Source organism: Mastomys coucha, unplaced genomic scaffold, assembly GCF_008632895.1.
Source record: "Mastomys coucha isolate ucsf_1 unplaced genomic scaffold, UCSF_Mcou_1 pScaffold23, whole genome shotgun sequence".
Lineage (NCBI taxonomy): Eukaryota > Metazoa > Chordata > Mammalia > Rodentia > Muridae > Mastomys > Mastomys coucha.
In genome coordinates, this window is record NW_022196906.1 from 29,562,983 (window position 1) to 29,584,092 (window position 21,110).

The 21,110-nt window shown below is 38.8% G+C and overlaps 2 protein-coding genes across 9 annotated transcripts in view; one reads left to right on the plus strand and one right to left on the minus strand.

Moving 5' to 3' along the window:
- The window catches only part of Pate2 (prostate and testis expressed 2), an 88,410-nt gene that overhangs the window by 30,887 nt on the left and 36,413 nt on the right, over nucleotides 1–21,110 (plus strand). For 2 of the 8 annotated variants that reach the window (XM_031346387.1, XM_031346384.1), the window contains exons 1-2: nucleotides 45–1,038; nucleotides 4,284–4,383. The exons of the other annotated variants lie outside the window; for them this stretch is intronic. The gene's annotated coding sequence lies outside the window, so the exon portion shown is untranslated. Of the gene's footprint in view, nucleotides 1–44; nucleotides 1,039–4,283; nucleotides 4,384–21,110 lie in introns of those variants that run through there. 8 annotated transcript variants of the gene reach the window in all.
- Nucleotides 369–4,401, minus strand: LOC116073975 (prostate and testis expressed protein 4-like). Its single transcript, XM_031346393.1, has 3 exons — nucleotides 4,292–4,401; nucleotides 1,498–1,608; nucleotides 369–1,175 (listed from the first exon to the last, which is right to left on the minus strand). The coding sequence occupies exons 1-3, from the start codon at nucleotides 4,356–4,358 to the stop codon at nucleotides 1,054–1,056; spliced, it is 300 nt and encodes a 99-aa protein (XP_031202253.1). The 5' UTR covers nucleotides 4,359–4,401; the 3' UTR covers nucleotides 369–1,053.

Here is a 21,110-nt window from a genome sequence, read left to right on the forward strand (position 1 = left end):
GTTTTTTGGAGGGGAAACTGGGAAAGGAGAAATTCGCATGTAAATAAAATATCTAAAATAAAAAAAAATGAAAAAAAAAACAAAACTATGTTTTAAAAAAGAGAAAGTGGTAGGCACTACTAGCTTCAAAGTCACATTTGAAGGGTTACTTGCAGCATGTAAGTTGAAACTTTCACTCACTAATCTTTCACTCTTTCACAGCACTTACTCCATATTTCTTTCCTTTTGCAGGACACCCTAAGTATGGAACAAAGGATTTTAGTTTGCCCACCCCTAGTTGGGGGTCAGGATTACCAACACTTTTAATTCATATACATGTAATAGGATTTCCCATCACTGATATGACAAATGACAACAAACACAATTGCTTCAAACAACACACATTTATTCAATTTGTAGAACTCTGAAGTCAGAAATAAATCTCATGAGGATAAAATCAAGTAGCAGTGTGGTGGGTTTCTGGAGGCACTGAGAAAAATTAATTTCATTGCCCTTCTCAGCTTCTAGTGGCCTTTATATCTCTTGGCTCATGACCATTTGATCCATTTTCAAGGGATATCACTCCAATTACTGAGTCACCATTACACAATCATTTCCTCTTCTGTAGTCAATTTATGCCCTCCTCTCTCCCATTTTATAAGGACATTTGTACTTACGACTAGTACTAGGACCACCCTGACCATCCAAAAGTAACCTTTCATCTTGAGATCCTTATTCACATCTCCAATGGCTCTTTTGCCACTTACTGCAGCATCCATAGATTCTAGAGATTAAAATAGAAATCCTTGGGACATTATTACAGGGCTTAGACACTGCAAACTATAACATGGACACTGTAAAATAACATGGTAAGCATGGGATTGTTTTTTTTGCAGTGGTCTAATGGTGTGGTCAAGAAATCTTTCATTGAAATGAGGACGTAGCCTCTGTTACTATCTCAGGGATCTCAGGCCAGTGTGGAAACAGAGTAGGAAAGCAAGTTCCTCATCTTGATTCATTTGTAAGTTTGGATCTTGAACAGAAGATGGTTTTCTTCAGGTAATTCTTCTCCATCTAGAAACTATTACACAAGTTTTTTTCACAGCACATTATGTAAACCAATTTATCTCCTTTGAACTCGTGTCTTTCCTCGCAGTGACTCAAGCACTCATGCTTTGAGTACAAATGTTTTTGGCCTAAAAATAAAGAAGCCAGTTATACATACTTGAGGAATTTATTATAATACAACTTTCTAAAAGTCACTACCAAGAGAAAAGCCCCTTCACACTAGATACCCTTCCTTATCACCTTGAGAGGTCACATACCCTTATTGGCTCTGACTCTGGATACCAAGCCTCTCACTGGTAAATTTGAAAGTACTCTTTTCCTCCCTCCTCAAATGTATTCACTGCCTTACCACTTAGCAGGGATAGACAATGTTACATTCTTTATCCTAGACACTAGCAGGAGGGATAGTCATTTGAGGGCATTTTGGGAGTCTATATTGGCCCCACTTACCCACAAAATATGATGTGGTAGAACATGATCCACCAGGACTTGTAGTGCATCTCTTTGCTTCACTTAGACATTGTGAATTTTTTGAATTCCTACAGTGATTACATATCAGACCTGTATTTGTTGGATAAGGAGAGAGTAGGATTTTTAGGAAGAACTGTGGAACTATGGGAACAGTTGATTACAAGATCAAAGAGAGGCTTCAGTGTTACAAATAGACTGTGCTGTCTGTACTTCATCAGCTGGTATTCAACCTAGCTTTGTGAATTAAGCTAGAGGATGGAGCAAGAGAATAATGGCACTATTTATATTACCTAGTTAGTACCTACTTATATTTGAAGATGAAATATAAACAGAGAATTCAATTGTAGTTTGAGTATAACAACAGACAGATTTCACTGGGCAGAGATGAATATGCTGTCAATATGCTGTCTTCTAGGCAGGACTTCTCTAGGCAAGGACTTGAGTTGACTATTGGAGATATGGACATGTAGGTTAGATCTGGGTAACTGTGTTGGAAGGCATAGAGGACAGAATAACAGTGGGAGGTTCTGAGCACATTGAGATTACATTCTCTGCTGATGTTCCCACCTTGCTTAGCCTGACTTTCTTTTCAAGGAAGAAGTATCACCAAGTGTTACTACGAAGCTGAGAAATGATCCCGGAATTTCCGTGTCAGGTAGTAACAGGACAGGAGAGGCAGGGCACTGAGCTGACATCAGAAGCTATGACAAACTTAGCTTTAAGCATTAAGAGCAATATTGATGGAGAAAAAAAAAGTGGAGTCTGTTATTTTAACTTTTCATCTGAGACATTCCAAGATTATTGAGTCAGAACCTATATAGAGCCCAGGAGGTCTTGACTAGCATCTAATTTCGAGGGTGCTTTTATGACAGGCTTATATTCCACTCTCTCCACTCTACAAAACTACCCTTACAAAAGTTGCTAGCAATCCCTAATGACAAATCTGATTGTCTTTGTATGATCCAAGAGTTCATCCACTTATAAGTAATGATGATTTAAGGCAAATGGGTAGATGTGTACAGGTTAGTTGCACACATAGTGCAAATTTTTGTGTCAGGAACTCAAGCATTATAACCTAGTGTTATAGCTATCCACTGCACATATTCAGCACTTTGATTTGCTATATACATACTATCCCAGTGTAGCTTCATAGCAGGTTTTAGTTAATCAATTCCTTATGTACATTTATTTCTATTTTTAACGTGACTTGTCACAATAACTAATCCTGAACACTATTCATTACAATATAGTGAGGTAGTGCTAATATAATTTCATTTGCATGTGATTGTATCTGTTAAATAATTTCATATAAGCAAAATTACCAGTTAAAAATAATTATTTTGATAGATTTGCAAGATGGACTCTGAAGGTAATGAAACTATACATACTCTTACTATCAATTTTAGATAATTCTTATCTCCCTATAACATCGTATCATGTTATTCAGTTTTTGAATATTGACTATCTGATAGATTCTTTCAATTTACATTTCTCTTGCTATATAAAGAATGAGATTGAGCACATTTTTGTATATTTAATATCTATTTGTATGTACTCTATGGTAAATTTTTGATTTCTTTAATTTATTTTTCTGTTAGATTAGTGTATTTAAATTTTCTATTGGAAGTCATTATATAATAGGAACATTAGCCAGTTGTTCATGACATGAATTAACTTTTTGCTTTTTGCCATGAGTTTTTAAATTTTTTCCTTATATTTTCAATTTTTGAGATAAAGCAATTACATCATTTCTCTCTTCTCATTCTTCCCTCCAAATCCTTCTATATGGTCCTCCTTGGTCTCTTTCAAATATATGTGGTCTTTTTTTTTTTTTATCAGAACTCTAGGTTTTTGAGATATAGTTAGAAATGTCTTTCTCTAATAGGTAAATAACTTTACATTTTCTATAATGTTTACGGCTTAACATTTCTTAGTATGAAAAGAGGGACAAAATAGAAATGCCATTGTACTTCAAATACATTTGATAAGTAGAAAGGATAGGAATTAGACATTAATTTTCGTTTAGTCATGAGAAAGAGTAATGTATCAAGGCTGATGTTCAAGGGAGGTGTGCATTTACTGGTATAAGACAGAGGCCCAAGCCGGGCGGTGGTGGCGCATGCCTTTAATCCCAGTGCTTGGGAGGCAGAGGCAGGAGGATTTCTGAGTTCGAGGCCAGCCTGGTCTACAGAGTGAGTTCCAGGACAGCCAGGGCTACACAGAGAAACCCTGTCTTGAAAAACCAAAAAAAAAAAAAAAAAAAAAAAAAAAAAAAAAAAAAAAAAAAAAAAAGACAGAAAGACAGAGGCTCAGAAGAGAGATCTCCCTGGGGAGTGAAGCTGAGTATTTTCAGCTACAAATTATAATTGGAACCTTAAAAATGGAAGGGAATTTGTGAGGTATTAAGCTTTGAAGAGCTGGGTATAATCAGGTAAATAAAGATTCCCTGCAAAATACACGGCAAAGAAGTGACCAGAGAAAAGAAGGGGAGGAGAGTGTTGTGTAGAATACAGCCAGCCTAACAGTGTTTCAAGAAAAGGGGGAAATAAAATGGAAACCTATAACTAAAAGCTCAAAGGTCTAAAAATTACTGCCATATTTCTCCTCAATTACTGTTTTTTTTTTCTTGATTAGTATGTCACATGTGATCTCTCTAGTGCTCAGAACCTCAGTCTTCGGGTTTGAGCTGCAATGCCTGAGTGAGACTGGAGGATGATGATTTAGCGACTAGCACCCTTAAGACCTCCCTTCACTCCCCTTTGCAGGCACTTACCCTCCACAAAGCAGAGAAAGGATAAAGTCACCACAACCAGTGTGCTGATTTTCGTCACCAGATTCATGCTGGATGTTAGATGGCTGCTTGAGGTAAAGTATGGCCACTCACTCTCTATATAAAGCAGAAGAACAGGAAGTAATCTTCAACATAGGCACAAGGAGGAAGTGCCCTTTTCTTTTTCAAGAAACCAGATGTATGATAATGTGGGAAGTACAGACTGCCCAGCTATCTCGCTATACTCGAGTCAGATAGCATCCCCCCCTTATCTCTTCTCTCTCTGTGTGTGTGTGTGTGTGTGTGTGTGTGTGTGTGTGTGTGAGAGAGAGAGAGAGAGAGAGAGAGAGAGAGAGAGAGAGAGAGGTGGGGGGGGAAGCTAATTTTTTGGTCTTTCAGAAACTTCTCTCTATACTAAGTAGGAAATGTCTGCTCATCCTAGGATTCAGAAATGAGAAATGTGACTTTGAATTAAAAGGGGGTCCAGAGAAGGAACATGTAACATGCACAGCTTATTGCAATGCTGGAAAATTCTGCAGTTTGAGTCATATGAAAGGAAGAATTTTAAGCCTAATCATCAATATGCATTTCCCCAGGCTCCTGTCTTCCAACACCTCCATTTTCCCTCCTTAGGAAGTTCTACCCCATCATGCTAGAAGTCTGGGATATCTGGAAGTTCCCAGCAAATCCTGCAGTTGGGGAGTTCAAGGATGAAGGAAGAAATGGGGGTGCTTTTTAAGAGACATTTCTAGTGAGCTCCTTCTTGAGATCTGAGCAGTTTCTGGGTATTTCCTGTCCTGTCCTTTCTGGGATTTAAGTTAAGACAATGTTCCCACCATATTCAGTCTTGTCTCATGTAGCATCCTTCTGTTTACTCTAGCGGAAAGCAAACAGGCTGCTTCCAACCTTCCGCTAAGCCATTCAGCTCCAGTCTAAAACAAACTTCTAGAAGAAAATGTCATGCTTGTTACCCTTGTGGTCACCCCAGTTTCTCAGGGAGATTTACTTCCTTCATCATATTGCCATATCTGGTGGGGCACACTCTCTCTCCCCCATTGTAGTTGGAATCAGGTCTTATTATCTTTCTTTTGCTGTTGGTCTTGTCGTCTGTGGGGATTTGGTGTGTGTCATGTTCCAGACCTTAACAGACAGGGTTCTCCCTTTCTGCACCAACTTTCACATATCACATGCTAAAAACAAAACAAAAAACCTCTAGGAAGTATGTATAAAATATGCCATTTCTTCAAATAAAAGAATAAGCTCAAAAAGGTTGAGCAATATACCCAAGGTTACACACTAGCTAGCAAGTTGCAAAGGATCTGAAACCATGATTGCATGCCACAAAATTACATTAGAGATACACTAATAAATCATACATTTATCCCTATCAGTGGGATTTTGCTGTGTTTCTCAACTCTTGAGTAAATCATTGATTTTTAATTAACTTCCTGGAACTGTACCATAGTGAACAAGAAATTCAGTTCTGTATTTTAAGAGTCATATACTTTGTATTAGTTTCATATTGCCATGGTAAAAATAAACTCTAAATAATAGCTTATGATGCCCTGAATTACTCTCTTAAAGTTTCAGACACTTTACTAGGCTACAAGAAGTATAGCAACAGGCCGGTTCCTTCTGGAGACCCTGAAGGAGAATATTGACTTTTTGTTCAGCATACAATGTCTTCCAACATCCCTTGGTTTGTGACTCATTTCTCTATCTTCAAAGCATATAGCTTCAAAATCTGCATTCATCATTATATCACATTCCTCAGCCAAATCACCCATGCTCCATCTCCTGCTCCATGTTAGTAATCAAATATAGGGCTTTGCAAATGCTAGGCAAGTGCTCTGCCTTAGAATTAGGTCGTCAGTTCTCTACTTCTCTTTTATAAAGTTATTTGTGATTGTATTTAGGGGCTCAACCCCCAAAACATGATAACCTTTCATCCGATGACCCTTAACCTAATTGGATATTAAAAATCCTTTTGAGCATGTGTAGAAATATGAAGGTGATCCTGGATTTGATAAGTATGAACCTGTGAGTGAGCTAGAGAGCAATGCTCCTTCACAGCCTTTTCTCCAGATTCTTGCTTTGAGTTCCTGTCCTGACTTTCTTCAATGACAACGGATAATGACTTGAAAGTGTAAGTGAGATAAACTCTTTTTTCCCCCTAAGTTGCTTTTAGAAATAGTGGAAATGCTTTGTCATGGCTACAGAAGGAAACAAAAACACTGTCTGAAGTTTTCTGGTAGACTTTTGTGGATTTTGAATGTATACATATACCTGTAAAGAGAGATGGTTTGATTTATTTCCTTGATCATAGCCTCTCAGTTTTTTTCTTTTGCTTTATGGCCCCACCTAGTGTTTTGAGCACAATATTGAAAAGGAGTGGAAAAAGTGGATCTCTCTCTGTTGTTCCTAACCAAAGTGAGATTGCTTTAAGCTTTTCTCCATTTAGGATAATGTTATCTGGGTAGCTTTTATTATGTTGAAGTATATTCCTGCTAGGCTTATATTCTCTAGAACTTTTATCATGAGATGTTGGCGTTGGATTTTGTAAAAGGCCTTTTCTGAATCTATTGAGATGATCATATGATGTTTTTCTTTAAGTCCACATATATGGTCTATTACATTTACTCATTTGTATAGGCTGAATCATGCCTGAATTTCAGACACAAAGTCAACTTGGTCATAGTGGATAATCTTTTTGACATATGTCTATATTCTGTTTGCAAGTATTTCATTGAGGATTTTTAAAACCTGTGTTTATCAGGTATGTGGCCTGTAGTACTCTTTTTGTTGTTGCAATTACCTGGTTTTTAAAGAAGAGTGTTACTGACTTTGTAGAAGGATTTTGGGAGTGTACCTTCCATTTCTGTATGTTTTGAATTTTTATAGAGGATTGGTTTTAGTTCTTTGAAAGTCTGGCAGAATGCCTTTTGTTACTCTTTGGGTTTTTTCATGGGTTTATCTAGGTTGTTGATTTCCTCTTGATTTAATTTGCTGGTTTGGCAGAACCTAGAAATTCATCCATTTCTTTTAGGTTTCCCAGCTTAATGTGGTATAGGTTTCTAAAATATTTCCTTATAATATTCTGAGTTGCTTTGGTATCTGTTGTGATGATTCTCTATATACTTTTGATTCAGATAACTTGGATTGTCTCTCTTTTTTCTTTTGGTTAGTTGGACTAAGGGCTTGTCAGTATTGTTTATTTTCTCAAAGAACCAGATCTTAAGTCCATTGGTTCTTTGTAATGTTACCTTTGTTTCTATTTCACTTATTTATGCTCTAGTTTTATTTCTTGCTGTCAACCAAGTTTAGGTTCGATCCGTTCTTTTTTCCCAAATTCTCTTTAAGTCATTTATTTTTGCTTTTTTTCCTGATTTTCTAATGTAGACACTTAGAGCTTTAAATTTCCCTTATAGAACTGCTTTCAATGTGTCTCAGAGGTTTGTCCTATCATGTTTATATTTTCATTTACGTTCAGTAGAATTTTCATTTTTTCTTTGATCCACTCATCATTCAATAATGAGTAGTTTAATCTCTTTGAATCTGAGTACTTACTAGAGATTTGTTTGCAGTCAATTTCAAATTTTATTGAAGAGTGGTCAGATATGTGGCATCAAATCATTTCTATATGTTTTTTAATTTGTAAAGATTTACTTTTGTGTGTGTTCCAGGATGTAGTCTATTTTAGAGAAACTTCTGTGTACTGCTTGTAGAATGTGTACTCAATGGTGTTTATGTGGAACAGCCATAATATCTGTGAAGGACATCTGATGTATGAGCTTCTCTGATAATTTTTTTGTTCAGATGATTTATTGGAGAAATGGTATATTGAAATGGCCTACTATTAATGGGTGATGATAATCTGTATCTTTAAATCCAAATGTACACTTTTTAAAAATTTAATCAGGTGCAGCAGAGTTTGATGTATACATGTTTAGTTTAGTAATGTTTTCTTATTTAACTATTTGTGTGAGGAGATTGAGGCATCCCCCTTTATCTCTTCTGATTAGCTTTAGTTTGCAGTCTATTTGGCCCAACATTAGGATACTGGTGCATGCTTGCTTCTTGGTCCTATTTTACTAGAATACTTCCACCCATTCTATTACCTTAAGGCAGTGCCTATTTTTAAAGATATAATGTGTTTCTTTTGGATAGTAGCTAGCTAGCTAGATTGTGTTTCTCCATCAATTCATTTAGCTTATATTTTGCCAAGAGCTATGCAGGATGAATGACAAATAGTTTTAGAACTTATGGAATGTGGCCCACTGGTTAGGACAGCCATGGTGAGTGTGTCTCAAAGTGGCACAAGCCTGAGGGCTTCAAGCTATTATGGAACTCTGCTTTGCTTGTTGCTCTTACTTCCATCTTAATCTAAGAATTGTAGGAAAACTCTAAGGGGGCTCCTAGTCCCTCACTGGGCAGTGTCTCTGGCACTCACAACAATAGTACGTGGTTCCTTTCAGGCATTGTAGCTGGAACAGATTAATGATTCAATCACTTACCATCCTAGGAAAGAACTTAGAGCTGTAGATTGTTAGCTATGACCTCCACCTAAAAAGCATTTGGAAACATAAAATTGTTAATGAAGCTAGGTTAAGATGTTTTTGCTACTGAATCTGATGTAGAAAAACTTAGAGAACAATTTGAAGTTCAGAATTTAATTAAGCTAGGGACCCTTAATGGACAGGGAGCAAGAACAATGGCAGCACTGGCTGGATGTGACTCTCACTGAGGTTGGACTGGTGATGTGTGATTTCTTATATCCATTTTTGTTCTCAGCTTCCTGATAGAATTTATTAAGAACTGCTGATGACTTCTTCCTTTCCAATTTGTATCCCTTTGATCTCCTTTTGTTGTCTAATTGCTCTGGCTAGGACTTCAAGTACAATATTGAATTGTAGAGAGAGAGTGGGCAGCATTGTCTAGTCCCTGATTTTAGTGGGATTGCTTCAGGTTTCTCTCCATTTAGTTTGATGTTGGCTACTGGTTTGCTGTATATTGCTTTTACTATGTTTAAGTATGGGCCTTGAATTTCTGATATTTCCAAGACTTTTATCATGAAGTGATGTTGAATTTTGTCAAATGCTTTCTCAGCATCTAATAAGATGATCATATGATTTTTTTTGAGTTTGTTTACATAGTGGATTATGTTGATGGATTTCTGTGTATTGAACCATCCTTGTATACCTGAGATGAAGCCTACTTGATCATGATGGATGATCGTTTTGATGTGTTCTTGAATTCAGTTTGCAAGAATTTTATTGAGTATTTTTGCATCGATATTCATAATGGAAATTGGTTTCTTTCTTTGTTAGGTCTTTGTGTGGTTTAGGTGTGAGAGTAATTGTAGCTTCATAGAATGAATTGGGTAGAATACCTTCTGTTTCTATTTTGTGGAATAGTTTGAGGAGTATTGGTATTAGGTCTTCTTTGAAGCTCTGATAAAACTCTGCACTAAACCCATCTGGTCCTGGGCTTTTTTTTTTGGCTGGGAGACTATTAATGACTCTTTCTATTTCGTTAGCGGATATGGGACTGTTTAGATCATTTATCTGATCTTGATTTAACTTTGGTACCTGGTCTCTGTCTAGAAAATTAAACATTTCAGCCAGGTTTTCCAATTTTGTTGAGTATAGACTTTTGTAGTAGGATATGATGATTTTTTATCACTATTTGCAGATGATAAGATAGTATGCTTAATTCCCCAAAATTCCACAAGAGAACTTCTAAACCTGATAAACAACTTCAGCAAAGTAGCTGGATGTAAAATTAACTCAAGCAAATCAGTGGCCTTCCTTTACACAAAGGATAAACAGGCTTAGAAAGAAATTAGGGAAACAACACCCTTCACAATAGTCACAAATAATATAAAATATCTTGGTGTGACTCTAACTAAGCAAATAAAAGATCTGTATGACAAGAACTTTAAGTCTCTGAAGAAAGAAATCGAAGATCTCAGAAGATGGAAAGATCTCCCATGCTCATGGATTGGCAGGATTAATATAGTAAAAATGGCCATCTTGCCAAAAGCAATCTACAGATTTAATGCAATCCTCATCAAAATTCCAACTCAATTCTTCACAGACTTGGAGAGAGCAATTTGCAAATTCATCTGGAATAACAAAAAATCTAGGATAGAGAAAACTATTCTCAACAATAAAAGAACCTCTGGTGGAATCACCATCCTCGACCTCAAGCTGTACTACAGAGCAATTGTGATAAAAACTGCATGGTATTGATACAGTGTCAGGCAGGTGGATCAATGGAATAGAATTGGAGGCCCAGAAATGAACCCACATACCTATGGTCACTTGATCTTTGACAAAAGAGCTAAAACCATATAGTGGAAAAAAAGACTGCAAATTTGATCATCAATAGGAGGAGAGGACCTCGGCCCTGTGAAGGTTCTGTGCCCCAGTGTAGGGGAATGCCAGGGCCAATAAGTGGGAGAGGATGGGGTGGCAGGCATGGGGAGGGGGGAGGCAACAGGGGTTTGTTTTTGTTGTTTTTGTTTGTTTCTTTGGTTTTTGGAGGGGAAATTGGGAAAGGAGAAATTTACATGTAAATAAAGAAAATATCTAATAAAAAAACAAAAAACAAAAAACCAAACCAAACCAAACCAACCAAACAAACAAAACCCAACAACAACAAAAGAGTTCTATGCCATGGACATGCTTTATAACAAAAATTGTAATGAACCCTATTTATATACCATAATTTACTCTTCAGAAAAGTCACATTTTTCTCAATGATTAAGTAGAAAATGGCCCTTATATTGAAAGGCCCAATATGTAAGTCACTTGCATATGATGGTATATTTTATATTAAAAATATAAATACCCTGTGCAAAAAGATAATGTTAAGATCAAAAGTATTTTCTATCTTGAGAACTATCTTAGGAAAATAATAAAAGTCTTATAAATAAATAAAAAAAGAAAAAAGACAGCATTTTCAACAAATGGTTCTGCCTCAACTGGCAGTTAGCATGTAGAAGAATGCAAATCGATCCACTCCTATCTCCTTGTACAAAGCTCAAGTCCAAGTGGATCAAGGACCTCCACATAAAACCAGATATGCTGAAACTAATAGAAAAGAAAGTGGGGAAGAGCCTGGAACACATAGGCACAGGGGAAAATTTCCTGAACAGAATACCAATAGCTCATGCTCTAAGATCAAGAATTGACAAATGGGACCTCATAAAATTACAAAGCTTCTGTAAGGCAAAGGGCATTGTCAATAGGACAAAATGGCAACCAACAGATTGGAAAAAGATCTTTATCAATCCTATATCTTGTAGAGGGCTAATATCCAATATAAATAAAGAACTCAAGAAGTTAGACTCCAGAGAATCAAATAACCCTATTAAAAAATGGGGTACAGAGCTAAACAAAGAATTCTCAACTGAGGAATATGGAACGGCTGAGAAGCACCTAAAGAAATGTTTAACATTCTTAGTCATCAGGGAAATGCAATTAAAATAACCATGAAATTCCACCTCACACCAGTCAGAATGACTAAGATCAGAAGCTCAGATGACAGCAGATGCTGGCGAGGTTGAGGAGAAAGAGGGACACTCCTTCATTGCTGGTGGAATTGCACACGGGTACATCCACTCTGGAAATCAGTTTGGCGGTTCCTCAGGAAACTGGACCAGAAGATCCAGCTATACCACTCTTGGCCGTATACCCAGAAGATACTCCAACATGTAATAAGGACACATGTTCCACTATGTTCATACCAGCCTTATTCATAATAGTCAGAAACTGGAAGCAACCCGAATGTCCCTCAACAGAGGAATGGATACAGAAAATGTGGTACATCTATACAATGGAGTACTACTCAGCTATTAAAAACAATGAATTTATGAAATTCTTAGGGAAATGGATGGATATGGAGAATATCATACTTAGTGAGGTAATCCAATCACAAAAGAACACACATGTCATGCACTCTCTGATAAGTGGATATTAGACAACACCCAGAGGAAGCTCCACTCCCAGGTGCTCTAACACACCCAGGATCAGAGGTAAGCAGGAACCAACATCTGTCCCAACACTGGGAGTAACTGGGACCAGCGGGACCAGGCACACAGGAACTCTGCCAGCCCAGTGGCTTGGGTTCCTTCTGGTCTGTCTGGGCTGGGGTTCAGAGCAGACCTTGGGCACAAGTTCTGCAGCCAGTCCCACAACACCCAGAGGAAGCTCCACTCCCAAGCTCTCTGACACACCCAGGATAAGTGGATATTAGCCCAGAAGCTCAAAATACCCAAAATACAATCCACAAACCACAAGAAACTCAAGAAGAAGGAAGACCAAAGTGTGGATGCTTTGTTCTTTCTAAGAAGGGGGAACAAAATACCCATCTAAGGAGTTGCAGAGACAAACTATAGAGCAGAGACTGAAAGAAGGACAATCCAGAGACTCTTCCACCTGGGAATATTTCCCATATTCAATATACCAGACACTATTGTGGATGCCAGCAAGTGCTGGCTGACAGGTGCCTGATATAGCTGTCTCCTGAGAGGCTCTGCCAGTGCCCAACTAATACAGAAGTAGAGACTCACAGCCATCCATTGGACTGAGCATAGGGTCCCTAATGAAGGAGCTAGAGAAAGGACCCAAGAAGCTGAAGGGTTTGCAGCCCCCTAGGACGAACAACAATATGAATTAACTAGTACCCTCAGAGCTACCAGGAACTAAACCATCAACCAAAGAGCACGCATGGTGGGACTCATGGCTCCAGCTGCATATGTAGCTGAGGATGGCCTAGTCGGTCATCAATGGGAGGAGAGGCCCTTGGTCCTGTGAAGATTTATGCCCCAGTGTAGGTGAATGCCAGTGCCAGGAAGTGGGAAAGGGTGGGTTGGTGAGCAGTGGGAGGTGGGAAGAAACAGGATTTGCTTTTCTGTTTTTGTTTTTGATATTTTTTCAGAAGGGTAACCAGGAGAGGAGATATCATTTGAAATGTAAGTAAAGAAAATATCTAATAAAAAAGAAGAAGAAAAAAAGAATTGCTGATGAGTAGATAATGCATTCTGAGGATTTAAAGTAAATACTACTAGTTTTTAAATAAAAGCTTATATTTAGGGTTTTTAAAATTAAATTCATTCAGCCGGGCGGTGGTGGCGCACGCCTTTAATCCCAGCACTTGGGAGGCAGAGGCAGGTGGATTTCTGAGTTCGAGGCCAGCCTGGTCTACAGAGTGAGCTCCAGGACAGCCAGGACTACACAGAGAAACCCTGTCTCGAAAAACCAAGGAAAAAAAATTAAATTTATTCATTTATTCTTTTTACAACCCAATATCAGCCCTTCCTCTACACCCAGTTCTCCTTCATGAAAGTCCTTGCCTCTCCCCACTTCTCTTTTGAAAAGGGGAAGCCCCCCTCTGGCTGTCAACCTCCTATCCACATATCAAGTCATTGAGGAACTAGGTACATCCTTTCCTACTAAGGCCAGAAAAGGCTGTCCATTTAGGGGCCTGGGATCCATAGGCAGGTAGGCAAGCAACAGGCTTAGGGACAGCACCTGCTCCCGTTGTTTAGGAAACCTGCATGAAGACCGAGCTGCTTAGCTGCTACACTTGTGCAGGATGCTCATGTCCAGTCCATACCTGGTCTCTGGGAGCTCCCAAGGTCCAGATTAGTTGATTCTGTTGGTCTTCCTCTGGAGTCCTGTCCTTTTCAGGTCCTTCAATCTTTCTTCCAACTCTTCCATCAGACTCCCTGAGCACCATCTTATGTTTGGATGTGAGTCTCTTTCCATTGGCTGCTGGGTGACGCCTTTCAGAGGACAGTTATGATAGGCTCCTTCCTGCAAGCATAACAGAGTGTCATTTATGTTAGGGATTTGTGTTTGTCCATGAGATTGGTTTTGAGTTGGGCTTGGTTTTGGTTGTTCATTCTTTCAGTCTCTAATGAGCAGAAATGTTAAGGGCAGAGACTTTGTTCACCTTTAGGGAGAATTTTTACAATAACTAGAACAAAGATCCAGTAGAGCACTTTGGGGAGTGACTTTCCAGTAACTGTGGAATTAGGGTGAGCACTCTTCTGGGAGTGAATGGTAAATCAGGTAGGGATCCTGTGTTCCTAGTAATGTCCTATCTACTTGTGTGATTTTTATGATCTGTATCATTAGGTGATCAATTCAAGAACATATCATGAGAGGGAACAGTGAGCACATTCCCCTAGGGAAGTACATAGCGAAACATCTGAGAGTATTTGATTCATGCCTCTGGTCATACTGAGTACTGTCACTCTGCTCTGAGCATTTTAAAATAAACCCTGGAAATGCAAGAAGAGTGTTTGGCAACTGCCTGAGACACAGCATCATGTTTTTTGTTTTTTGTTTTTTTAAATGGCACACAATAAAATATAATAGTTGAATGTGAAATTGTAAAAAGAATTTACAATGGGAAGCTTATTGCATGCCAACCAAAGCACAGTGCTTGGATAAATTTCTTTCCCCACGAAGCCTTTGAAGAGTGTCTACTTTGGAAGATGGCTATGTTTTGCTTCCTCATCATAAATATCTCTATTCTTTGATTCCACTATGGTCCTCTGCCTGTTGACTTCTCTCCTTATTAATCCTTCTTCCATTGTAAGCTTACTGAGTAAGTGAGAGTTGGTGATGTTTGGGCCTGGATAATCTTTTGTAGTACCTCCATCCACTTGGGAATTAACACTACTTTCACTTTTGTGCAAATTACCAAACGAGAAGCCAGGAGAGCCTCAAATCATAAGAGAGCAACATATTGGGTAATATAGAGATTAACTTTCTTTACCAATGAAATGGAGAGTGAAAAATACTAGGCAGAAACTGGGACTCTAACAGGTCAAGTAGGAGTAACAACTTAACTCTGAAAAATTCTTGAAAAGTATAAATAAGGACTAACTTACTGCTTAAAGTCTTAGCTAAGAACACAAAGACAAGAGAAGGAAACAAAGGGGCTACAAATAGAACAATGAAGTCAAAGTATCTGTACTTGCTGATACATAATTCTATATACTTAATCTACCTCAAAGATTACATTCTAAACTCAGAGCTGATAAATCCTTTCAGCAAAGTGGGAGGCTACACAACACAGAAAAGCCACTGTATAAGGGTTTATTTTTTCTCTTCATACTTATCAGCATTTGTTGTTTGCTTTTTTTTTTTGGTGATAAACAATCCAGTTGGGGGGCTGGAGTGATAGCTTAGCATTTATAATCACTGATTGCTTTTCCAGAACACTGGGGTTCAATTCCAGGCACCCACATTGCTGTTCACAACTGTCTGTAACTTCAGTTTTAAGGAATACAATTCCATCTTCTAGCATCTGTGAGTACCAGGCATGCATGGTATACAGATGTCCATTCAGACAAAACCTCAATCAATACACATAAAAAATTTCAATTGGAATGAGATTGAATCTTAAGATAATTTTTATTTTTAGTTTCCTGCGGGCTAAAGATATTGCATTGGTTTTCTTTCTGTTGCTACTGATAAATGCCCTGACAAAAGCAACTTGAAGAAGGAAGAGGTTATTTGGGTTCACAGTTCCAAACTTCGGTCCATTATAGCTGGGAATTCATGGTGATAGGAGCAAGAGGCAGTTGGTCATATGCCATTTGAAGTTAAGAAGCAAGGGAGATGAACTGTCATGTTCCCATTATGTGGTCCAGGACCCAAGTACACAGGATAGTGCTGCCCTATTCCATTTTCTGATGTTTATTTGTTTCATCTTCTGAGAGTTATGTTGTTTGCAAGTTTTGGCAATTACCAATAAAGCTGCTATAAAGATCTATATGCAGAAGGCATAAATTTGAAGTCCATTTACCAAGGAGCATGATTATGGGTCATATATTAAGAATTAAAAACATTCTAATTCAGTAAGACATTGTTAAATTATTTTCTAAAATGGTTTACTCTTTGCATTTCCATCAGTAGTGAATGAGAACTCCTGTCTCTCTACATCCTTTATAGGCACCTGGAATGGTCAGTGTTCTGAATAGATGTCAAAATTATGTAATGTTATTAGTTTGATTTACATTTTCCTGCCGGATATGATGTGGGCTGTGTTTTTCCCCCCTTTTTTGACATCTGTGCATCTTTTTTTTTAGCGCCTTCTAAAGTAGAATCGTAGATGATTGATATTGGATATAGATTTTGGGGTGGGTCAAGTCAGAGCCCTGAATCTGGGCCTCGGTAGTAGTTGAGCTGGTAAGCCTTATCCATATCACTAGTATGAGCTCTCTGGCACTGCTCCAGCTAGGCAACCCAGTGCTGCCATTGACAGGAGGCAGGGTCACTCTCCTACTCTCATGCCCATGCTCCACCCACACTCATGAGGCAGCTCTACTGTGGTGCCCAGTCAAGGCACAGGGGTCCCCGGGTCCCCTCTCCCAGGTGCTGCAGCCTGAGAGGAGCTGGACCAACTCTCTTGCTCTCACACCCTTGGGGCTCACCCATGCCTTTACCATCAAGAGCAGCTCCACTATGTTGCCCAGATGAAGTTCATGGCCCACTTTCCTTAAAGCTGCAGCCTCTTTTTAAGCTTTTAAAAATGCTTGTTCTTACTGTGGCACATGCCTTTAATCCCAGCACTTGGGAGGCAGAGGCAGGCAGATTTCTGAGTTCAAGGTCAGCCTGGTCTACAGAGTGAGTTCCAGGACAGCCTAGGCAATACAGAGAAACCCTGTCTCAAAAACAAACAAACAAACAAACAAACAAACAAAAACCCCAAAAAACAAAAACAAAAAAACCCCAACCCCCCCAAACCCCTAAAACAAACAACCTCCCCCAAACCAAAACCAAAACCAAAAGTGTTTGTTCTCAAGTTTGTTGTGTATCTAGAGCAGATACAAGTTTGCTTTTTTTTTTTTGACTGCTGTTTCACCAGAGATACATTTTATTTTTTTTTATTTTAGATATTTTCTTTATTTACATGCGAATTTCTCCTTTCCCAGTTTCCCCTCCAAAAAACAAAAAAACAAACAAAAACAAACCCCTGTTGCCTCCCCCCTCCCCATGCCTGCCACCCCGCCCTCTCCCACTTTCTGGCCCTGGCATTCCCCTACACTGGGGCATAGAACCTTCACAGGGCCGAGGTCCTCTCCTCCTATTGATGATCGATTTTGCAATCCTCTACCATACACATGCTGCTTGAACAATCAGACCCCTCTATGTGCAGTCCTTGGTTGGTGGTTGAGACCCTGTGGAGCTTAGGGGTTTGTAGCCCCTTAGGATGAACAACAACATGCTTTTTAAGAAGTGATATTTCGAAGGTAGCATGAGTACCTTCCACTTAGAAAATGATTCCTGTTTCTCCTGTCCCTTATATCAGTGCTTACATCTACATCACACACTTAATTTGCATATGTATCTATTACATGTGATAGACACAAATGTACATGTAATTGTATACATTATTGCTTGCACAATTTTGAACAAATTGTTTGATGCTAGACCAACTAAGAAAAATGATCTTCACCTTCTCCTTTATTAATACTTCTTGCTTTACGTGGTTCTGAGTTCCTGAGTGTATCGTAGTTTTCCTTCCTTGTGAAGAACTTTCCTAACTTTCTTACAAGGCAGAGCTACTAGCAAATGAACTCTCTCAGTTTTTATCTGTTTGAGAATATCTTTAGAAATCTCTTTCATTTTTGAAAGATCATTTTGTAGAAGACAGAATTTCAGGTTGCTTTTCCTCCCCCTCTTTGGTTATGGCTTGCATGTTCTCTGAGGAGAACTTAACTGTAATTCTCATCCTTTATCTTTTATAGGTAACATGACTTTTACCTCCGATCTCTTTCAGGTTTTCATTTGTCTTTGGTGTTGCACTGCTATCAGACTAGATGTAGTGACTAGATATAGATTAGTGTTGGTGGTGGCAGGGTAACTTGCCTGATGTCCTCTTAAAAGTACAGTTACAGTAGAACTGGAAATAATTTGGGTGTCCTTTAGCAATTATAATTCACATGAGCACTTACTTATGAATTAATTTGGTACCATGAAAATGACATAAAACATAAGCATATGGAGGCAGTACCTATATGTAAAGGACTATTTTGTAATGCTCATTTAGGTTTCTATCCATCTGTATACACGATCTGCAGCTTCAGGACCCAGCCACCATCCTTCCCACCACCATGGGCTGAGTCCTCAAACTAGAACCCAAACAGACCCATCCTTTGTAAGTTGCATTCATCAGACATTTTGTCACAGCAGTGAGGAAAACAAACAGAACAATTTGCCACACCACTTTCATCCTTTATGTGTTCTCAGCTCTCATGTAATGTCTCTATACTTTGCTTAAATTATACAGAAAGATTTTCAGAGTCCTTCTTTAGAGATCTTTTATTTTGAAGATTTATTTCTAAGGTTTTCTCCCATTTTGAGTTTTAAAAGCATTTCTGTCTTTATCTGATTTTACAGAGCACACTGGATCCTATAACTTCTTTGGAATCTGAAGGTTCACTATCAGCATATGGCAACAAATTATGTCATGGTGTAGTCTTCTCCTCCCTCTCCCACTGTCCACACCCTGCATAAGGCAGAGAGGTCTAATCAAGTCAAGAATAACATCAGCAGATAGTAATCATAGGTATTTGTTGTTCTAGCCTTGGTGCTTAAGACTTTATCATTTAATTTCCACTATTTCCCTGCATTATATATGAGAGCCAGGCAGGCCTTATTCAGGGAACTATTTAGAGGTAGCTTCAGCATTTGCCCTTACTGTGGCCATCTTCGCCAAATACTGTCTCTCCTAGCATCTCCTTACCTGTCCATTTTCACCCAGCTGTCCTGTGTCATCACACTGAATGTGACATCCTTGTTACTACAACACTAGCATACCTGTGGTTATTTAACTACTGTCTCCCTGCTCTGCTAGTACTAGACATTGAATCTGTCCCCTCGCAGCTTGTCATTACCAGAAACAAAGTTGTGGGGCTGAATATGTTTAGAACAAATGAATAAGGAAGAAATGTGGGAACATTTAATTTGTTCCTGGATCAACCCAATACAATGTAAGAGGTGATGAGTTCCCTGGTCACCATTTTCTACCTAGCATGCTGAGTACTACATCCGGAGCACTGCTAAGATCTGTAATTATTGGAACCAAACTTGGTTCCTCAAGACATGAAAGCCAATGTCTAACCTACACGCCACTTTGTCTGTTTCCTTTCTCTTCCTTTCTTCCTTTCTTCTTTTTCTTTTTTTTTTAAAGACGTGTTTTTACTTTGTAACCCAAGCCTCAAAGTCATTATGTAGCCCAGGCTATCCTTGAATTCATGGATATCTTACTGCATCATCCTTCTGAATGCTAGGATTACAGGTGTGGACACTTGGCTTTATCCAGAGGTTTCTAATTGCACTGACTTTACCTGGGGGTCTTATTTGTTTTTTATTAGCATATATTAATTACACATGATAGTATGTTCCATTCTGACAATCTCATACATTTATATAATGTATTTTGATTACACCTGCTCCTGTTATCCTCTTGTTTCCATCTTACATGCCTGCTAATCCCTTCCCCTTATTTTTCTACTTTCATGACTTTTTGGGTTTGCTTTGGTGGCCCAATGAGTTTAATTCAGGTTGCACGTATGATCCTGGGGTAGTGGTTATTTACAAGAGCATGGACAATTTGCCAGTGGCTACATGACTGAGGATGCATACCTCGCTTCTCAATCAGCATTAACTGCCAGTAATGCTCAGGGGAAGATGGGACCTTGTTAGTCCTTCCTGAATCCATGATGGTCTGTTGATAGACACAGGCTTGTGCAGATCCTGGACTGGTTATCACAGCTGCTGTGAGTTTGTGAGTGCAGTGGCCATGCTATGCTAGAAGCTAGCCTTCTTCAGCACCCTTCTCACCCCCCAGAGCTCACTGCTTCCCCCCACACCTTCTTCTCTGTGACACTTCCTGAACCTTAGGCGGGTGTATAGGAAAGACATTCCATCTGAAGCTAAGAACTCAACAGTCATTTATTCTTAGCCTGCTGGTCACTTTTGAATCTCTGTGGGCACTGCTGCCCACCACAAAAAGAAACTCAGAGATCTAAGTTTCTGTTTTGGTATTTTGTTGAGGTAATCAGCTATTAGTTTTTCTAATATGCACTAAATTCTCCAACTGTTTTGTTTCCCTCCACTTGTGTAACCAACATCCATTTTCAATTTCTGTATAGTAGATGTTTTTTCTTTCCAATAAGTAGATAGACATTGAACATGTTAATTTCTGCCATTATTAAGGAAGCCAAATCCTCATTTTAGAGCAGTTAGGAGATTGGCACTAGCTGCTTTGAAACCACAGACAGGGCTAGTCCAACTTTCAGAGGCTCTCTCCTGTTTCTTCTAGAACCTTGAAGACAGACCTAAAGTTCAAAATGGGCTAAATTCCTGAAGATAGTTCAGCAAACACATTTGCTTAGCTATGACTCATGAAAAGAACCTGGAAGCTGCAACTCTGTCCCCCAAGGCAATGAAAGACCCTCTTCGAGGACTGTTATCAAGGATTCCCACAGATGTGTCTGAAGCCTTCTGTTTGCCTCATTCCTCTATTTGCAGGCTTTCCTGCTCCAAGAATGTTCTGAAATGAGTGCCTTTTCTCTTAGATGCAATCTCTGAGGCACAAGTCTTTTTCTTCTAGATTACCAGTAAGCTCTGGTCAGGAAGATTAGATGAGAACCTGATTCTCTCTGCCTTGGGCTTGCTACCTCCCACAGCTTGTGGCTTGATCGAAGAATGAATCATATACTGATTCTGGTTTTCTGTTTTTTTTTTTTTTTTTTTTTTGAGACAGAGTTTCTCTGTGTAGCCCTGGCTGTTCT